This window comes from Ictidomys tridecemlineatus, chromosome 2 (genome assembly GCF_052094955.1).
Source record: "Ictidomys tridecemlineatus isolate mIctTri1 chromosome 2, mIctTri1.hap1, whole genome shotgun sequence".
NCBI classification, from domain to species: domain Eukaryota; kingdom Metazoa; phylum Chordata; class Mammalia; order Rodentia; family Sciuridae; genus Ictidomys; species Ictidomys tridecemlineatus.
The window spans coordinates 160718634-160739162 of NC_135478.1; the positions used below are offsets into that span (position 1 = coordinate 160718634).

The window sequence follows — 20529 nt, forward strand, 5'->3', positions numbered from 1 at the left end:
GTCCATCTACAACTAAAAAATATCTTTAAAACACACACACACACACACACACACACACACACGTAGTTTCCCAACTCGGAGAATAATAATAAAGATATACATTAGATTTTGTACACAGATGCTTTAAGAAAGAAACTTAAAATTAAATATCCAAGATGCTAAGGATGATATACTCAGCATAAATATTCTTACCTGACTACAAGTTGAAACCCGAATCTCTTTCGGTAGATGTAAATGGACAGGCATGATGTTAATGAATGAACAGGAAATTAGTTAATTAAATTATGTTCTCATTTGCTGATGTTTATATAGTGTGCTAAACCAGGGAAAATCACTATGAATAAGCCAGAATTCTTTCCTGAAAGAGGTTGAATAGTCTTAACAAAGCCAATATCAGTCTTTGAATGTGAAAACTGGCATAAATTCTATTACCATGAAATCCTAGCAAGTGTTCAGAAACAGGAATTTTGTGTATGAATTCTGCTTATAACTTCAATTGATTTTTCCCTTGTGAATTCTACTTATGACTTCATTTTTTTTCCTTAAACTGGTTTACTTATGTATGTTATGTTGTGTTACATTACTTTTTATGTTTTGATACATTATTTATATATGTAGTAAACTCTAAAATTTGTTCGGGGGGAATGTGATCATTTTATAAATAAAACAGACTAAATAAAAGAGAGGTTTAAAAACTAGGTTAATACAACATTCATGATTTTTTAAAAAAATGCATGCCGTATTAGGAACAGGTGAGAACATACTCAACATGATAAATAACACCTACAAAAGACATAAAGCTGATACAGTACTTAAATGCCTTCCTCACAAAATCAAGAACAAGGCAAGGATGTCCACTCTCACCACTCTTATTCACAGGAAATTCTAACCACAAAATAAGGTAAGGAAAAGAACCAAAAGATATAGGAATTGGAAACAAAGAAATTTAAAAATGTCTTATATAGAAACAAAATGACTGTTTACACAATAAATTCTAAGGAATCTGAAGAAGTCCTCCTGGAATAATAAGTGCATTCAGCAAGATAGAAGAATACAATGTAAGTCAAAAACAAAAGTCAGTCACATTTCTATATAGAAACAATGAAAATTAATAAACTGAAATATAAAACATAATGCCACTTACAATTAATTACTCCAAAGAAACTACAGTATGCAAACCTATTCAACAAAAATGTAGGGGAACTGTATGTGAAAAATGTTTAAATGGTGGTAAAAAAAAAAATCAATGAGGACCTAAACAAATGTAAAGCCATAGACTGGAAGGCTCAATGTAATAAAGATGTCCATTCTCCCAGAATTAATCTACAGACTTAATGCTATCTTCACCAAAATCACAGTAATGTTTATGATAACATATATAAACATTATAAAAGGTTTTTTGGAAGGCTGGAGTTGTGGCTCAGTGGTAGAGTACTTGCCTATTGTGTGTGAGGCACTAGGTTCAATTCTCAGCACCACATATAAATAAATAAAATAAAATAAAGGTTCAATAACTGGTAAAAAAAAAAAGCTTTTTAAAAAATTTCCATTTATATGGAAAGGGAGTGGCCCTGGCATACTAAAATAACCTCAACAAAGAAGCCTACCTAAGGCAGGAGGAAGTAATTATTCATGAGGAATCACTCTACCAGGATTAAGGTCTACCATCAGCTGCAGTAATGAATACAGTATGGTATTGGTAAACAGGCTGTTGCCCCTAATAGTAACATTTTGTAAAACTGTAGAATGGTTTAGTTTCTATAGTATACTGAAGTATTAAGTGTATGAGTACAGTACTGCACAGAATATCACAACTAAGAAATTCATGTTTATATAATCCACCAATTATTTTATTTCCCCAGTTTTACTTGCATTCACTGATGTGTTTGTGTGCATTTAGCTCTACATAACTTTATCACATATGAAATTCATATAGCTGCCTCACAGTCAGGATCCCATAGAGTTCAGTTATGAAAAGATACCTCGTGCTGCCCCTTAATTACTCCATCCATCTCTTGCCTGCATCACCCCCTCCCTACTCTATCTCTAACCTCTGGTAACAGCAAATCTAAAATTTTCTCATTTCAGAATGTTTTATACAGGGACTCATGTAAGATAGAACCTTTCTGCATTTTTTAAAAATAGCATAATTCCCTGGAGATTCATCAGAGTTGCTGTGTATATCAGTAGTTTATTCCTCCAACCTAGGTATCTGTCAACAGATGAATGGATAAAGAAAATGTGGTATGTAGACCACACATGGAGCTTTACTCAGTCATAAAGAAGAATGAAATGATGTCATTTGCAGGAAAATGGATAGAATTGGAAAACATCATGCAAAGTGAATTAAGCCAGCCTCAGAAAGTCAAGGATTGAATGTTTTCTTTCATACGAGGAATCGAGAGACAGAGACAGAGAGAGAGAGAGAGAGAGAGAGAGAGAGAGAGAGAGAGAGAGAGAAATACAAAGAAAGAAAGAAAAAAAGAAAGAAATACAAAAAGTGGGGAAGAATCTCACAAAAATAGAAGGGAGACAAATAGAGCAGAGACAGAGAGGAGAGGAGCACAGAAGAAAGTATTGAGGAATGAAATCTACCAAATTATACTATGTCTGCATATTCTAATAAATATACCACAATGAATCCTCTTCGTATATACCCACATGTAATCATAATGCACTAATTAAAATAACAATAATAGAAGGGAGATCAGTAGATTAAAGCAAGTGGATGGTGGAGGGAGAATGGGAAGGTACTGGGAAATCAGATTGATCCGATTATGTTATGTGCATGTACAATTATGGCATAATGAATCCCCCTATTATGTATAATTATAATGTTCCAACAAAAATTTTTGAAATAATTTATTCCTTTTTATTGGTATAGATATATCACAACTTGTCTAACCAATTACCTATTGAAGGTCTGGCTGATTCCAGTTTTTGGCTATTCAAATAAAATAAAGCTGCTATAGGTATTCTTTTTTTTTTCTTTTTGCTCTGGGCATTCATGTATAGGTTTTTGCATGAAAATAAATTTTCACCACCCCCCCAATAAATGCTCATGAATGCAACTGCTGGGTCATGTGGTAGTTGCTTGTTTTGTTGAGAAACTGCCAAACTCTTTTCCAGAGTGCTATACCACTTTCTTTTACCACCCCTTTTTTATTGTATAAGTTCTATGTATTGCATATTGCAATCCAATCCTTTTCATTCCCATTGCTTTGCACAAGGCCTAGCACAGACTAGTTATAAGACAAGTGTATGTTACTTTGAAATATATTTAAGTGAAGTTTAAAACCGGACTTTCAATAGGTAATTGGTTAAACAAGTTGTAATATATCTATACCAATAAAAGGAACAAGTTATTTCAAAAATTTTTGTTGGTACATTATAATTATACATAATAGTGGGATTCATTATGCCATAATTGTATATGCACATAACATAATCTGACTAATCTGATGTAAGGAGAAAAGGTGATGGTAAGTATGAGTACCACAGGTTGAGGATGTGACAGGGGGCAGCTTTACCACCAAGCCTTGCTCATTGACTTGTTGTCACAAGGGACTGGACACAAAAGGTGGATGCACCTGCTAGGTCCAAAGTTGAAATGTTTAAGAAAGACTAATACAAAAATTTGTAAGTTGCATGCAACAATTTCTTACTTTCCTTTAAGCATATAATGGTAATACAAGGTGGTACGTGAAATACCTGAGATGCTATGGTGTTATGGAAACACTGAGAGACACCTGGAAGAATGCCCCTCCCTCTGTCCTCCGTCATGTTAGGTCTCACTTCTTTTTTTTTTTTTTTTAAAGAGAGAGTGAGAGAGGAGAGAGAGAGATAGAGAGAATTTTTAATATTTATTTTTTAGTTCTCGGCGGACACAACATCTTTGTTGGTATGTGGTGCTGAGGATCGAACCCGGGCCGCACGCATGCCAGGCGAGCGCGCTACCGCTTGAGCCACATCCCCAGCCCAGGTCTCACTTCTTGCTTTCCCTTTTCTTCCACCTACTTGACCTGTTTCTCATCGATAACCTGTGTGCCTTTTCCATCCTCATTTGTCTTCTTTTCCTTCCAATTGATTTCCCAATTTCCTTTAATCACACCTTCTTTTTCTCTGAACTTTCAGCTCACCCACCTGGAGCTTTCTCTTGGTTTGTCTCTCTGATCAGTCCTCAAGAATTTACCTGAATTTATCTTAATTTAGGTCTTAGACTGTTAGGTGGGTGCAGTTTCCTTAGTATTAGGGGAAAAGCTGCTGGAAAATTCCCTCTGACGGTCTTGTTGCATACTTTAAGCTTTTCTACCTCCCCACAATTTTCTCTTGGCAAAAAGAGAGAGGGAAAGGGAGAAATGGCACACATGTGCACAGCAAGAACTCTGCCACAAAGCTACTTCCTCAGCCCTTTTTTTAAATTTTATTTTTGAGACAGGGTCTCACTAAATTCCCCATGCTTGAATTTGGGATCCTCCTGCCTCAGCCTACTGAGTAGCTGGTATTACAGGCATGTGCCATCACAGAGGGCTTCTATTATGAAACTAAATGCATGACTGAGAGTCAAATCCTACAAAATGGAAGTGGTTAAGGAAGGGAATATTTGGATAAGAAAGGAATTAAAACCTTGTGCTCAAAACCCACCTGCCAACTTCTGACAAAGCCAAACTTAACTGCCATGCACAGCAAGATGTGGAGTTCTTTTGCATTTTAATTCACCCAGATGTAAATGTGGCATTTCAGACACAGAATCATTCCAGATCCCAGAGCCAAGTTCTGGATGCAAAGACCACGGTGAGGACATCATTCATTCATGAATAAAGATTATATATCAAAGTTTCTGCATTTTCTGGTGTAAAATACAGATAGACCACTATGCAGTATAACATTATAACAGGAATAGCAACATCACAATGGGGAACCAAATGTATTTGGAACTCAGACTCAGCCTCCTCAACCACCTCAAGCAAGACTCCAATGCCCAGTGCAGTAATTGAAAGTGCATTCTTCCTCAGTGGAGTTCTCATTTCCCTAGTGCCTGCTCCACTAGGGAAATGTTCAGAAAGTCACTTCTCAATGTTTTATATTTGTTTCTTAAGACATTCAGATGTTAGAAATAGAAATGTTGGCTTTCAGAGACTTACAAACATGTACATGTGTGGTTTTGTGCATTTTCTCAAGCTCAAGAGTAAACCTAAAACTAAAGAAACACAAGTTCAAGGGGGACTAGGTAGTTTTTTAGAGGGCAAAAAAATCTCAAATAATTAGCATGTTGTTAGACAGGGTGTGCCCACTGGCACAAGACCTCACAAGGAGAGAGGCTGGATGTTTACAAGTCAAAGTAGAAGGTAGAAAAAGTAGAACACACAAGGCCCAGTGTCCTGAAAGTTTGGCATGAATGTAGCCCAAAATAATTACTATTGCTAAAGCAGCGATTCTATTCCACACTACATCCTTGTTATAAAAGACCAATAATAAATTAATAAGGACAAAGCAGTCCATCTAAATAAACAGCCATTTAGAAGCTGTTTTTTTCATAAAGCTATATGTATTTATATAGATAATATCAGTATATTTTTTCCCCAAACATGAAGCAGTGTTGTTCAGGGAGAATCTTGATTTAAAGTGGCCCCAAAAGACTAATCCCTTCAAATACTAAACAAATAGAAAGCTGATGCCCAAAGGCAACATACAAAAATAATTCACTTAAAAAAAAAAAAAAAAAAAGTCTTGCCAGCTGCTGCTGATACCTACTTGCTTGACTTCATCTCCACCCTGACAGGGAAACCAGGACTGGACTTGTTGAAGGTGAGCAGGACTTGGCCAGCCTGAGTGTGCGCAGAGGCAGCGCCCCTGGGGTGTTGTGGGGTTTAGAGATTGGAAGGTGAAAAGCCCGGGAACTGGCTTGACAAAGGTCAAAGCCAGCGGGGTAAATCTACTCCTGACTTCGTCTGCACCCCGATTTGCAGTCGACCAGGAGTTGACTTCAGCCAGGAGAGGGTGACCAGTTTAAAAAAGGGAGGTCCCGCGAGGGCGCGGCTAACACTCCAAGTCTCCAGGCGTTCCCAATTGCGGTCCCCTTTGCCTCCTAGCCTGCCAACCGCAGACTTCTGCATCTGCCCCTCCCCTCCCCGACCTGGGCGCGTTGGGGTCCCGCTGCGAACGCCCCTTACCAAGCCAGAAGTGCAGGCGGTAGGCGAAACCTCGGCTCGCCTTGGCGGTGTGCAGCACCAGGTAGGCATCCCCAACGTAGAAGTCTCCGTAAGCGCTCTGGGGCACCGGCACCAGCTCCAGCTTCTCGATTCTCCAGACCTGCAAACCCTCCTGCTTGCCCGCCCGGGCAAATTCCTGGTGGTACAACTCTTGGGCCATGGTTCTCGAAAGCGATGCTCCCAGAGGTACAGGACCTGGCCTAACCTGGAGTATGACCGAACCGAGACCTGGGGTAGGGACCCTGTTCCCCGAGGCTTTATAGGGCGCGCCCTCTAGGGAGGCGGGGCTCGGACACGGGCGGGGCTCCGTACCCTTGCTGCTCGGGAGATGTTGGTGGCTTCCCAGAGACAGCGCAGCGCAGGCTGCCAATCCCACGCCCTTCACCAGGCGACAAGAAGAATCGGAGTTTCAGAAATCTTGAGATTCGGAAGGAATTTATGCAAACTCCTAGAACGCCTCCTTCAAAAACCTAAATTTTCCCTGACAGCCAATGGGAGAGACAAACGATTAAAGCTGCTTGACACCGTGCACCCCCATTACCAGGGTTCTGCAGTCTTTTCTCCTACTCTCCTGTTAGTTCAGCGTCCCGGATTCGCCCTTAGCCGCAGAAGTGGTGAGATGAGAAAGAGCGCACTAGCTCTTACAGCGTCAAGTCAGCGTTTCCCTAGGAATAGCAGTATTCTCCACTCTTATAACAGGACTTTCTCTGCGGATGGCAGCACCTGCCTTTAGGGAGTATTGGGCCACTTTGGCATTCCCACCTACCCGCTTCTTAATGCATTGATGTGTTAAAATTCCTAAGCATCATTCCATCATTTTATTGACTGGTCTCTCCGTTTCTGATGGCCCATCATTTCGTTGACTGGTCTCTCCGTTTCTCTCTGTCTTGATCTTCCCAGTTTGAAAACACCATACAAAACAGCATGTCAGGTTTCTTGGAAAGGATAAAACCTGAAGAACTGGCTGTGTACTCAGGGGACAGAGCTCTGCAAATCCCCTGGAGTTTAGGAACTGTGGTTAAGTTCTCTTTCCACCTGGCACCCTTAGCCAAGAAAGTTACTGGTAAAAAACAGCAGCCATCCTCCTGGGATATTCCCAGGCAGGGCTGTTTGTGACTATAATTTTATGCTTGGCCTGCCTTTTGAATTACCTATTACCTGGCTTCAAGGTACTAATTTTCTCCTTGTTTTACTTACTTTTTTTTTTTTTTTTTTTTTTTTTTTGCTTTTAAAGCATGACAAAGCACTGTGGAGTACAGATGGAAAATTACTCTGTTTTGCATTCATTTAACAGAACAATGGTATGGCAAAGGTTTCTACTATTACTTACAAAGCAAATCACCAAGTGCATTAAGTGATCAGAAAGCTGATTTTTATGCATGTAAATTTTCTTTGGCTATTTCCCAAATTGTCCCTGGGAGATCCCTAATAATCTTAACAATTATATTTATTCCTTAAGCAATTTATGTTTTTTAAATTTAATTTTATTTTTTTTATTAGCTACACATGACATTACAATGATCTTGGCAATTCATACATTTGAATCATTGGGGTATAATTTCTCATTTTTCTAATTGTACAGATTGCAGAATCACACTGGTCATAGAGTCACCTATATACATACAGCAATCAGCAATTTATGTTTTAAAATATATATTAAAAGGAAAGTGACCACAACACTTGGAGTGACCAATAGATCTTTATTGCAGCAGTGCAAAAGAGGAGAAAAAGAGAGAGAGAGAGAGGAGAGGAGAGAGTGAGAATGAAAGCAAGAGAAGAAAGAGAGAGCAAGAGAGAGTGAAAGCAAGAGAGAGTGAAAGCAAGAGAAGGAGACAGAGAGAACAAGAGCAAGAGAGAGGGGCCCAGCAGGAGGGAGTTTTTATAGCCCAAATCTAATGGGGTCTCTGGGTCTACAAGCTGCCTTGTTGGCGTACAGTGACTGGATCATACAATAGTTGCTAAGGATGTCATCTTCTGCCTTCAGGCAGATGGGGCAGGGGTCAGATGTGGGTTTCTGTTGCACCAGACTGGTGGGGGTTGAGTGTTCAGCCTTGAGTGGGGTTGAGTGTTCAGACTTGACGCAAACAGGTGATAAAGGACCAGACAGAGGGGGGTTTGAGTGTGTGGGTTATCCTGCAGCTAACATTCGTTCAGCCTGCCTGCAGATAACTTAGTTCACCCTGTCCTTCACCTAACATGTATTATATGACTATGTTTTAAAAAATCAGTAGTACAAAATGTGTGCAATAAAAACTTTTCTGCATTTTATCCTGCCACCCATTTACTTTTCTTAATGGCAACTAAGCTACCAGTTTATCACATATTTTTCATCAAAAACAATATGTATAATATAGTTTTTTAATTTTAATCAGAAATGGTAGTATAAACACTGTTTTGGATATGTGTGTGTGTGTTACATAGTACTTTTACAACTATTTTTACTGACCACATGATAGTCCATCTAACAAATGTACCATAATTTATTTAGTGTAAGTTCATAAGCATTTAAATTGTGTCTTTATTTTGCTAATACAATGTTTCAATGTGCATTTTTATAACTGAAATAAGTGCTTAGAAATGTAATTGCTAAAGAGGTTGGAATTAAATTCTTTTGATGATGGTGATAATCACTATGAAACCAATAACCATCATTTGCTAATCTTCAGCAGTGATAGGCTATGGCACAAGTTACCTGGATTCAATTCCTGCATCCATCCTTGGTTCTTAGGCTTTCTGCATATCACTAAACAATGGCAAGCCTTGAGTTTCTCTTCTACAAAATGGAACTATAATAGTATCCAACTTATAAAATTGTAATTTGGGTTTAATGAGTTGACACAAATAAAGCATTTGTGTCTGTTATATAGAAAATCTTTAGTAATTAGGAGCTCTTCTTAAGTGGTTATGACCTTCCCATTGCTTCTCTAGATCCCTTCTCCAGTCTCCCTCAAGACTGACCTGAATGGCTAACACAGTAAGACGATGATGTTCTCTACACGACAGTTCCGTCAGAGACCATACAGAGAAAGGAGATTAAGGTCAGAATATATCCCTGTCCATTTTGTGTTACTATAACTCAGTAATACAGGAAGAAAGCAAATTTATTTCTTATAGTTCTGAAGGCTAGGATGTCCAAGGTCAAGGGACCTACTTCTGGCAAGGGCCTTCTTGATGCATCATCCATGGCAGAAGAGAGACGAGCAAGAATCATGGAGAGCAAGCAAGAGATAGAACTTGCAGCCTCAAGCCCTTTTATCAGCATTAATCCATTCACAAGGACAGAGCCTTCTGGCCTAATCACATCTCAAATTTCCCACCTAATGCTGCATAGGACATTAGGTTTCCAACACATGCTTCTTAGGGGGTACATTCAAATCAGAGCAGAGTATTTATTTCCTTACTTCCTCCACCAAAATTCACTTTTCCTTTTCTTCTTCTTCTTCTCCTTCCTCCCCTCTCTCTCCTTCCTTCTCCTTCTCCTTCTCCTTCTTCTTCGTACTAAGGATTGAACTCAGGGGCTCTCTACCACTGAGCCATACCCCCAGCCTTTTTCTTTTGAGACAGGGTCTCACTAAATTGTGGGAGGCTGACCTAGAATTTGTGATCCTCCTGCCAAGTCACTGGGATTACAGACATGAACTGTCTTGCCAGCTCACTATTTCTAGGCAAACAATTATATGTGACTTTTTCTCTTCCTTTGGCTGATAGTAATTATCTCATATGCTCCCTTTTGGTTTTTCTTTTCTCTGTATACATTTAGCTTCTTTAAAGAACAAAAACAAAACAAACTCCAGGAATTTTCCTATTTTTTACACATTGTCTGTTAATAGGTTGATAAGCTTTATTAGCTACATTTTTTTTTCTTCTAACCAAAACGATGAGTGTTGTGGGTATAATAAGCTTCTTTATACAGATGAGAAAACTGAGACTTTCAAATTGTCACAGGTTACCCAGCTGAATAACCAAAGACAAATTCAAACCCACTCTCAAATTCCAAGGTGTTTGCTCTTTACAAAAACTTATTCTCAGCTGGGCATGGTAGCTTATGCCTGTAATTCCAGTGGCTCAGGAAGCTGAAGCAGGAGGATCGCAAGTTCTAGGCCAGCCTCAGCAACTTAGCAAGGCCCTAAGAAATTTAACAAAATCCTGTCTCAAATTTACAAAATTTTAAAGAGGTCTGTGGTTGTGGCTTAGTGGTAAAGTGCCCCTGGGTTCCATCCCTGGTACCAAAAACAAACAAAAACCTTGACTCTCTCAATCCAAGTTGGTTGGCCAAGCTTTCTTCACTTAAGTGAACTTCATACTTTCATTTTCTTCCAACTAGTAGATAGAGAACCTTCTGATCTAGTGTGTCCCATGCAGCACTAAGAAATTTTGTTTTATCGTGTCACTGAGCTGTTCTGTCTTGGTTTCCTTATCTGTGGAGTGAAATCATTTGTTCTCTCCCTCTTTAGGGGAAAAAAATAAAAGAACTGATGCTCTGAATTGAAGATAATTTAAAAATCAGATTTATCATTTAAATTCAGCTTCATTTTAGTGAAAATTTCTTTCTAAAAAAAATGAGAAGGAACTTTTACATAGGTGAAAGTAAAATTCTTTCTTGCTAGGGCTGGGACTAGGGCAAGGCCAGTGAGACACGTGCTTGGGAGGCAAAATTTAAGAAGTCACGCATACCAAAATACCCCTCCGCAATCAAAAAATACCATTTTAAAGCATTATTTTTAAAATCAATTTTAATGCAAAAAGCAATGATAAAAATGGTATTTCAATTCAAGGTAGTATTGTTTCCAGGGCCATATTAGAGTCTGAGGAAAAGAAAATACATTGATCCTGACTTGACTTAGCATTTTTTTAAATAAACATAGCATTGATGTACTATTCATCTGGATCACTGTTTTTTGTTTTGCCATCCCTTACATTCTGTACCCAAGGCAAGTGCCTTACTCTCCTGACCCTGGTCCTGTCCTGGCTACCTGAACTCCAGACTCAAACTTCCAACCTCCTTCTAGATGTAACTACCAAATCCATCTTGTCAAAGTCAAGTTCATCATTTCCTCCAAACCACTTCTCTTTTTTTAAAAACTTCATTAGTAGCATCATTTAATCTTGACCCATCACTCTGACTTTATCTCCACATTTGATCCACAGGGCTCTCCAAAATCTCCTGAGGATTGCAATTTCTGAGGTCCGTTCCTGGTTGCCCACTCTTTTACTTCTACCCTAGATTCCCATCTTCAACAAACATGCCGTGAAAGTGGAGTTTAGTTTACAGCATGGCTTTGATCTATATTAAATCTTTGATCTTTCATTCTTCAGCTGATTGAGTTTAGGCAAATTACTTAACATTGTACCTCAGTTTTCTCATCTGTAGAACATGAATGTTGGTAGGAATTATTTTGTAGGGGTTGTCAAGAGGATTCAATAGATGAATATATAAAACTTGGAACAGTCCCTAACACATTGTATGGAGCAGTAAACTGAACTGAGAATGATTAAATTAACTTCTCTTAATCTAATGCTATAAGAATAATGTTTCCAGAATCTAGTTTGGATAGATTTCCTACCCACTACTTACCCCTCCAAAAAAATTCCTCCAGCCAGACATAGTGGCGTATGCCTACAATCCTAGCAATTCAAGAGGCGGAGGGAAGAGAATTGCAATTTTGAGGCTATCCTCAGCAACTTAGCAAGGCTCTAAGCAATTTAGCAAGACCTTGTCTCAAAATAAAAAATTAAAAGGGCTGGGGATGTGGCTCAGTGGTAGAGTGCCCCTGGATTAAATTCTTGGTACCAAAAAAATTCCTCCAAACCAGATGCCAATTTTCTTTCCATGTCTTTATTCTTCTCTCCACTTCATGTTATTGCTATTCTTTCATATCTATTGAAACTTTCCTTATTCTTTACAACCTAATCATCATGATCTCCTTTGAGCAAGTAAATTTCATCATCCTCTGCACTTCCAACACTTTTTTTTTCTTCAAGTCAAACTGTATCCAACTTTATTAAAGATACTTTTTATAAATAATCATGGTATTTTAGGCTGGACATGAGCAAACACTCATTAATAGTATACAACAATTTTCAAACTCCCTTCTTAAATGGACTACCAAAATCATAAAGCCACTCTAAAAACCAATGAAATCTTCATTTGATACTCTGAATAGGGAAAGTTCAGAGTGAAGGTTGACATTTCACATTTAGCCTGTTGTTTAACAACTTTTCACAAGCTGACCCTGACTTTCAAGAAGTGAAATGAAAATGGCAAAATTATTATTCTGAAGATCCACAGTCTAGAAAAGGAACTTCTGCTCTTCTGAGGGGCACTGTTTCAAATGATGTCACTAGAATGTCCAGATTGCCTGACACATTGGTAAAACCAATTGTTGGAGTCAGGTCCCAACAGGTCTGAATTTAAGGAGTTAAATCTCTGTCAATGGCAGAGACAGAGAGGAGAACATAAAGATGAATTCGAGTTTTTCCATACCACAAGGTGTTTGTGCCAAGGTGGCTATGTGTGCCAACATCAGGGAATCCCTCCTCTTGGGAGCCAAGAGGAAGTCTTCAAAACTAGTAGGGAAGTCTCTCAAAACTAGCAGGGAAAGGTGTTCTCCCCCCATAACAATCTAGCTTTGGATACATTCTACTAGTGATATATGTTCCTTTCTCCAAAAACAACAATGAAGTGTTCTGTGCATGTTCTGTGCTAACAACATAGCTTAAGAAAAATTCTGCATTTTTATAAAATTGATGGAAAAAAATAGATCTTTTTAGGCTTGAGCTCTGGCTCTGGAGGAGCAGGTTTAGCAGACAACCTTGCAGATCTTCTCTGTGATCCATCCTTCATCTTGGCTTTATCTCCTTTAGCATCTCCTTCAGCCTTTCTCTTGGGCAGACAGCAGTGGCTGGACACAGGTATAGGTCGCAGGGATACAGCAGCGCTTGGCTTTGGTGCATTCTAGGAAATCATAGTTTTCTCTCATGAGGTTGTGAGCTCATTCATTTAGAGACTTATTGTGGGGCCTGCGAGTTGGAAAGCAGCCTACGTTGCCTACGTGAGGGGCTCTCAGGGTTCAGCACACTAAATCCGGATATTGTGGTCTAGCATACTAGCCACGCTCAGCCCCATCACCACGGTAACCTGGCCACCCTCAGGTGCACAGCATGTTCCTTTTCCTTCTGTTTTCCTACCCGTGACCTTTTAGCCCATTGGTCTCCACTCATAAGTGTGTTGCTAGCTCACTGGATTATTACAACCCTCAGATGACTCTGCCCAGTAACCAACTATTCATAAAAGCTTGACTATGCATTAATTAGGCAGATAGGGTTCTCTGAAACTGGTCTCCAGAGGTCTCTTTTCGACTCCATCACTACACCCTCCTCAGCTGTGCGGTGGGCTTCCTTGGGCTGGACAGAGTGAGCCCACAACTTACTACAGTAAGACATGTTGAATATGCATGATCAGATTGTCAGTTTGGGATTAAGTTACATTTTTTCTTTGAGCACTTTACCAATCCTCTTAGTCCAGGAAGAAATAGCCAATATGAACAAGTCTTTTCCCAAAAATCGGGAGGATTGAGGCATGGGACCTGTGGCTGAATTCAAGATCTGTGTTGTAGACTATTAATGTTCAAGAAAAATATTTTGTAGTTTAATCCTTGAAAAAAAAATGACAAATAATATGATTGATTATTTGTGCAATTCATTAGAATGAGTTGGTAAAAACAACAATTGGCTTCAAGTGATCTTCATTCCTCAAGTCATATAATCTCAGAATTAAGAACCATCTTATTTTATTTCTACCAATGCATCTAACCCCAGAATTATTGCAAATGAACATTTATGAAAGACATACCTTTCTTTTTTTCCATGCAAGGGAAATCCTTCCAATGTGCTATTTACTTTCCTTTGATTATAAGTAATACAAAATATAATTTAAAATACATTTATTTTACTGGTTATCCTGCTAAATTGCAATAATTTATGTTTAATTTACCAAATGATTTGTGAGCATAAGCACAAAACCTGGAATCAGAAGACTTGAGCATTGTGAGGATAAAAGAGATTACGTATGTCAGCGCCCTGGGCACACAATCAATAAACATGGTTAATCATCAGCAAGAGCCCTGAGCCGCAGTTCCTATGAAAGCTTGGTGATTAGAACAAAATTGCACTCTAGGGAAAGTGTATTTTCATCCAATCAGCCCAGGGAAGACCAGAATTCTTTTTTTAATTCACCTATTTTTTTTTTAAAGTTTCAATCAGGACCTTGAACATTCCCCTTTATAAATGAATTATTTTAATATTATACATAAGACTATGAGTAGAAAGGCATAGTTCATGGTTCAGTAGTAAAATGAAAGTTTTATTACTCTTTAATGTTTGCTGTTGTGATAAATATATATGTGTGTGTATATATACATATATATGTATGCATATATATTTGCATATATATATATATATATATATGTATTTGTTGTTCTGGCATTTCCCCTTTAACGTTATCCTGTATTATTGTTACTACACAGGCAATTGAAAACCCCTGTAAGATTACTGTAAGAAGACATCATCATTTCTCTAGAAGTTTAGATGTTGGAAAGTGCTTTTAACCACAATAAAGATTGAAAAGCATGGTCTTGGGAGATTGATAATCTAAAATTCTAACTTTAGCTTAAGCTCAAGTTGTAAATGGAGATCCAAGTTTAAAAATATAAAATTTAGGGCTGAGGATGTGGCTCAAGTGGTAACGTGCTCACCTGGTATGGGCAGGGCGCTAGGTTCAATCTTCAGCACCTCATAAAATAAAATAAAGATGTTGTGTCCACCAAAAACTGAAAAAAAAATTAAATATTAAAAAAATTCTCTCTCTCTCTCTAAAATATATATATATATAAAATTTAGACTAAATTACCTTGAGAGTGTAGCATTTTTTTCCTTTGTCTGACATTTCCAACATCTATTTACTAATAATTACAATTAACCTTTTATTCAGTTTTGTTTGTTTATAGCCCTGGTTTTACCAACTAAAGAGAAACAACTCCATATTTTCAAGGAATATGTCAGAAACATGTGAATGTTAGAATTGTGTGACATGGACCTATAGAAGTCACACATGACCAAATATTATTTTTTAAATTTTTTTAGTTGTCAATGAATCTTTACTTGTTGTTTGTTTATATGCAGTGCAGAGAATCAAACCCAGTGCCTCACACATGCTAGACAAGCCTTCTACCACTGAGCTACAACCCCAGCCTCCCAAATTATCATTTTTTTGTAAAGATACTTACATAAATAAGGTTAGTTAATTAACCTAAATCAAAGGGAAGGTTTTTTTAAAACAGTTGAGGTTTGATGATTTCCTTCTGCTACTCAGGAATCATTTCTATTAGCCAGTCCTTATTTGAGTCCACATCCCCTTGCACATGTTTCAATTGAGCAATTTGACTGGTATTGCTTTTACTCTTAGCTTCCCCTTATCTTGGTATTTTGAGGCTTCCCTGAAATCACAGACTTCTCTGAACTATTCCAATTAACTGAAGGATTTTTTAGTATATTTTATTTCACATATTTCAGAAAACACTGTATTTTGAAGCTGGCAAAAGGAACAACATCACCTTTGTGTCTTCTCATTACCTTTCCTAAAATGCCAAGGATTAAAAATAACTGCTCAACAACTCTCCCCTGGATTCCTGATAGTCACATTTCCACTTGAGGCCCACTTAGAAAGATGGGGAGCGATTTACTTCATTAAAGAAGTCTGGGACACTGAGACACTTGAGATAGCTTTTAAAGATGAATGAGAATTATTTTTATTTTTCCCACTATTTTTTCTATTTTAATAGTTTTGTTGTTGTTGTTGTTGTTGTTGTTGTTGTTGTTGTTATTGTTTTGGTACCAGGGGTTGAACCCAAGGGGCTTAACCCTTTTGTTTTTCATTTTGAGATAGAGTCTCCTTAACTTTCTCAGGCAAACTTTGAACTTGTGATCCTCCTGCCTCAGCCTCCTGGGCTGCTGGGATTACAGGCATGTGGCACCACACCTTGCTTATTGTACAATTTTCTGATTAAACTAATTGTAGTTTAGGGTTGTAGTTCAGTGGTAGAGCACTTGCCTAGCATGTGTGAGGCACTGGGTTTGATCCTCAGCACCACATAAAAATAAATAAAATAAAGATATTTTGTTCATTTACAAAAAAAATAAAAATAAAAATAATTTCACATGTTTATAGAAGATAATTTTGAAATTACTAAATATAAGCTAGATTAAAATACTTCCTAATCATATTATGTAAGGATCCTCTCTGATACCATTTTAAACAATACTAAGAACACAATGGGATATTTTTATTTGCAATTTTATCACCTTTAATATACATATCTTTTCTTTGGTTTAATGAGGCTAAAAGCAATGTAGAATTTCCAGAAAAAGATATTTTTTGTTGTTTTTAAAACTCTGATTTGTTGGTTATAAACAATTTCATGTCATTTTAGAGTGAAAGTATAATTTAACTTTTTAAAATTTTGAAATTATAAATGAATTATACTCATTCATAATCATGTTATTCCTGCTCTCTATATTCATGAGCATTGTATCATTTAGGAAGTGAAAGCACATCTTCATAAAATGGGCTTCAAATTTTGTCCCATAAAGGCTATAATATTTTAAAATTTGATGCATATTTTAGAATTTTTAATTTTTGAGGTGGTGCAGACATAGCCATACATTATCTGTCTGTCTTTCTTTTTTCCTCCATTCATCAACTCTCACTGTGTCTGTGGGGTTAGGAGCACTATCATCAGTTCCCTGCTCTACCAATTCCAACTGTGTAACCTGCATCGAGTCACTCTGCAACTAAATTTTCTCATCTTTAAAATGGGAGTATCTAGCATAAAAAAGACACATAGACCAATGGTACAGAACAGAAGACATAGCCAGAAACATACATTAAAGAAAAGCCAGCCTTTTAAACAAATGGTGCTGGAACAACTGATTATCTCTTTGTAGAAGAATGAAACTAGACCCTTATTTGTCTCCCTGCACAAAAATCAACTCATAATGGATCAAAGACCTAGGAATTAAGATCAGAAACTATGCAACTCCTAGAAGAAAATGAAGGGTCAATAACACTCCAGCATATAAGCACAGGCAATGACTTTCTCAATAGGACTCCTAAAGCTCAGGAAATAATGTTAAGGATTCATAAATGGGATGGCATCCTATTTAAAAGCTTCTGTACATCAAAGGAAATAATTAGTAATGTAAAGCGAGAACCCACAGAGGGAGTATTTGCTTGCTACTCTTTTGACAGGATTAATATATGGAATATATAAAGAACTAAAAAAAATTACACCAAAAAAATCAAATAACCCAATTAATAAATGGGCAAATGGGCAGACAAATCTCAGAAGAAGAAATGCAAATGGCCAACAAATAGGAAAAAATGCTCAACATCATTAGCAATTAGGAAAATGCAAATCAAAACTATACTGAGATTTCATCTCACACAAGTCAGAATGGCAGTCTTCAAGAATACAGACAATCATAAATGTTGAAGAGAATGTAGAGAAAAAGGAACACATTTGCAATTTTGGAGAGATTGCAAGTTAGGAAGACAACTATGAAAATCAGTATGGAGATCCCTCGAAAGATTCTCCATGGAACCACCATATAACCCCCTACACCACTCCTCAGTATTTATCCTGAAGAATTAAAAGTCATCATAGTACATGGATACATGCATACCCATGTTTATAATAGCATGATTCACTATGGCCAAACCATGGAACCAGCCTAGGTGTCCATCAACAGATGAATGGATAAAGAAAATGTGATACACACACACACACACACACACACACACACACACACACACACACAATGGAGTTTTATTCAGCCATAAAGAAAAATGAAATTATGTCATTGCAGGACAATGGATGGAACAGAGACCATTATATTAAATGAAATAAGTCAAACTCAGAAGGTGAAGGGTTGTGTGTTTTCTCTCGTATGCAGAAGCTAGAGAGGAAAAGAAAAAGAAAGACAGGGAAAGATCTTATGAAAATCAAAGGGAGATCAGTAGAGGAAAGGGACCAAGGGGTGAGAGGGGAGGAGAAAGGGGAGAAGTTTTGGGGATTGGTTTTGGCCAAATTATATTGTTATATTGTGTGCATGTATGAATATATAACAATAAATCTTATCATTATATACAACTACAATGCATCAGTTGAAATATGGAGAAAACATATTAAATAAATGAAAAATAATGGCTTTGTATTCCATTGTATTAATATACCACTTCTGTATTAATATATTTATAGTGTTTTCCAAATGCATCAATTTTAATAAAATGTCAAAAACAACCTTCCATGTATACTGTTCTTTTAAATGCATAATTCTATTTCTATAAAGTAGATTTCTAAAAGTTAAATTACTGGGCCAAGTGACTTATGCATTTCTTAAAATTTTAACATATTATCAAGTTATATTCTCTGAGTCAGTATTTAAGAGTGACCATTTTCCCATTTCTGAGCATTAAATTCTAAGAATCTTTCCTTTAAAACATTGTCAGTCGGATACATAATAACTGTATTTCATCTTTGAAGAGTTGTATTTCTCTGATTATTAGTGAAATTGAGCATCTTTCTTCTGGGAATTTTATATCATATTATTTGTACCTATCTACTAAAGTACATATTTTTATTTTATGTGAAGAATATTAATTTTTTCTTTCAGGAGTGTTGCAAATACATCATTTCTTTTTTCTTTTGTTTTCTCCAGAGGAATGTCTTCCTACTCTGATATTCAATAACATTCATATATGCTGTATTGTAAAAATTTTGGAGCTTTGTATTTTTCTTTAGATTTTTATACTACCTGAAATCTACATTTTTGTTATCATGTAATGTAGTAATATAATTTTTTGTCTAAATTAAAAATTGTATTTCTCAATATGAGTTCTTAAATAACACATGTATATGTATTGATTTAGAATATCATATTTTCACACATAAAATTCTTATTTCTTAAGTTTCTATTTAGTTACTCATTTATTATATTTATTTTTCTATAGCACGCTTGTATTACACTCTTTGTTTTCTTGTAATTTGAGCTATGACAGATCCTTACTATTTTTTCTCAAAAATTTCTTTTTTTTTTTATTGTTGGTCGTTCAAAACATTACACAGTTCTTAATACATCATCTTTCACAGTTTGATTCAAGTGGGTTATGACTCCCAACTTTACCCCGTATACAGATTTCTGTATCACATCAGTTACCCTTCCATTGATTGACATATTGCTTTTCTAGTGTCTGATGTATTCTGCTGTCAGTCCTATTCTCTACTATCCCTCCTCCCCTCCCATCCCCTCCCCTTTTCTCTCTCTACCCCTTCTACTGTAAATCATTTCTTCCATTTGTATTATCTTGTCTTACCCCTCCTTTCCTCTTATATATCATTCTCATTCCCTTTCCCTCCCACCTCTCATCCCTGTTTAATGTAAATCTTCTTCTCAAGCTCTTCGTCCCTACCCTGTCCTTGTTTACTCCCCTTATATCAAAGGGGTCATTTGGTATCTGTTTTTTAACGATTGACTAGCTTCACTTAGCATAATCTGCTCTAATGCCATCCATTTCCCTCCAAATTCTATGATTTTGTCGTTTCTTAATGCAGAGTAATACTCCATTGTGTATAAATGCCACATTTTTTTTATCCATTCATCTATTGAAGGGCATCTAGGTTGGTTCCACAATCTTGCTATCGTGAATTGTGCTGCTATGAACATCGATGCAGCAGTGTCCCTGTAGCATGCTCTTTTTAAGTCTTTAGGGAATAGACCGAGAAGGGGAATAGCTGGGTCAAATGGTGGTTCCATTCCCAGCTTTCCAAGAAATCTCCATACTGCTTTCCAAATTGGCTGTACCAATTTGCAGTCCCACCAGCAACGAACAAGAGTGCCCTTTTATCCCGCATCCTCTCCAGCACTTATTGTTGTTTGACTTCCTAATGGCTGCCAATCTTACTGGAGTGAGATGGTATCTTAGGGTAGTTTTGATTTGCATTTCTCTGACTGCTAGCGATGGTGAGCATTTCTTCATGTACTTATTGATTGATTGTCTGTCCTCCTCTGAGAAGTGTCTATTCAGGTCCTTGGCCCATTTATTGATTGGGTTATTTGTTATCTTATTGTCTAATTTTTTGAGTTCTTTGTATATTCTGGTTATTAGGGCTCTATCTGAAGTGTGTGGATTAAAGATTTGTTCCCAGGATGTAGGCTCCCTATTTATCTCTCTTATTGTTTCTTTTGCTGAGAAAAAACTTTT

The 20529-nt window shown here is 37.1% G+C and overlaps 1 protein-coding gene across 3 annotated transcripts in view; it reads right to left on the bottom strand.

Moving 5' to 3' along the window:
• The window catches only part of Scin (scinderin), a 135608-nt gene that overhangs the window by 71075 nt on the left and 44004 nt on the right, over window positions 1-20529 (bottom strand). The window contains exon 1 of one of the 3 annotated variants that reach the window (XM_005340415.5): window positions 6174-6635. The exons of the other annotated variants lie outside the window; for them this stretch is intronic. Within the exon in view, the coding sequence (XP_005340472.2) occupies window positions 6174-6372 (199 nt within the window). The 5' untranslated portion in view covers window positions 6373-6635. Of the gene's footprint in view, window positions 1-6173; window positions 6636-20529 lie in introns of those variants that run through there. 3 annotated transcript variants of the gene reach the window in all.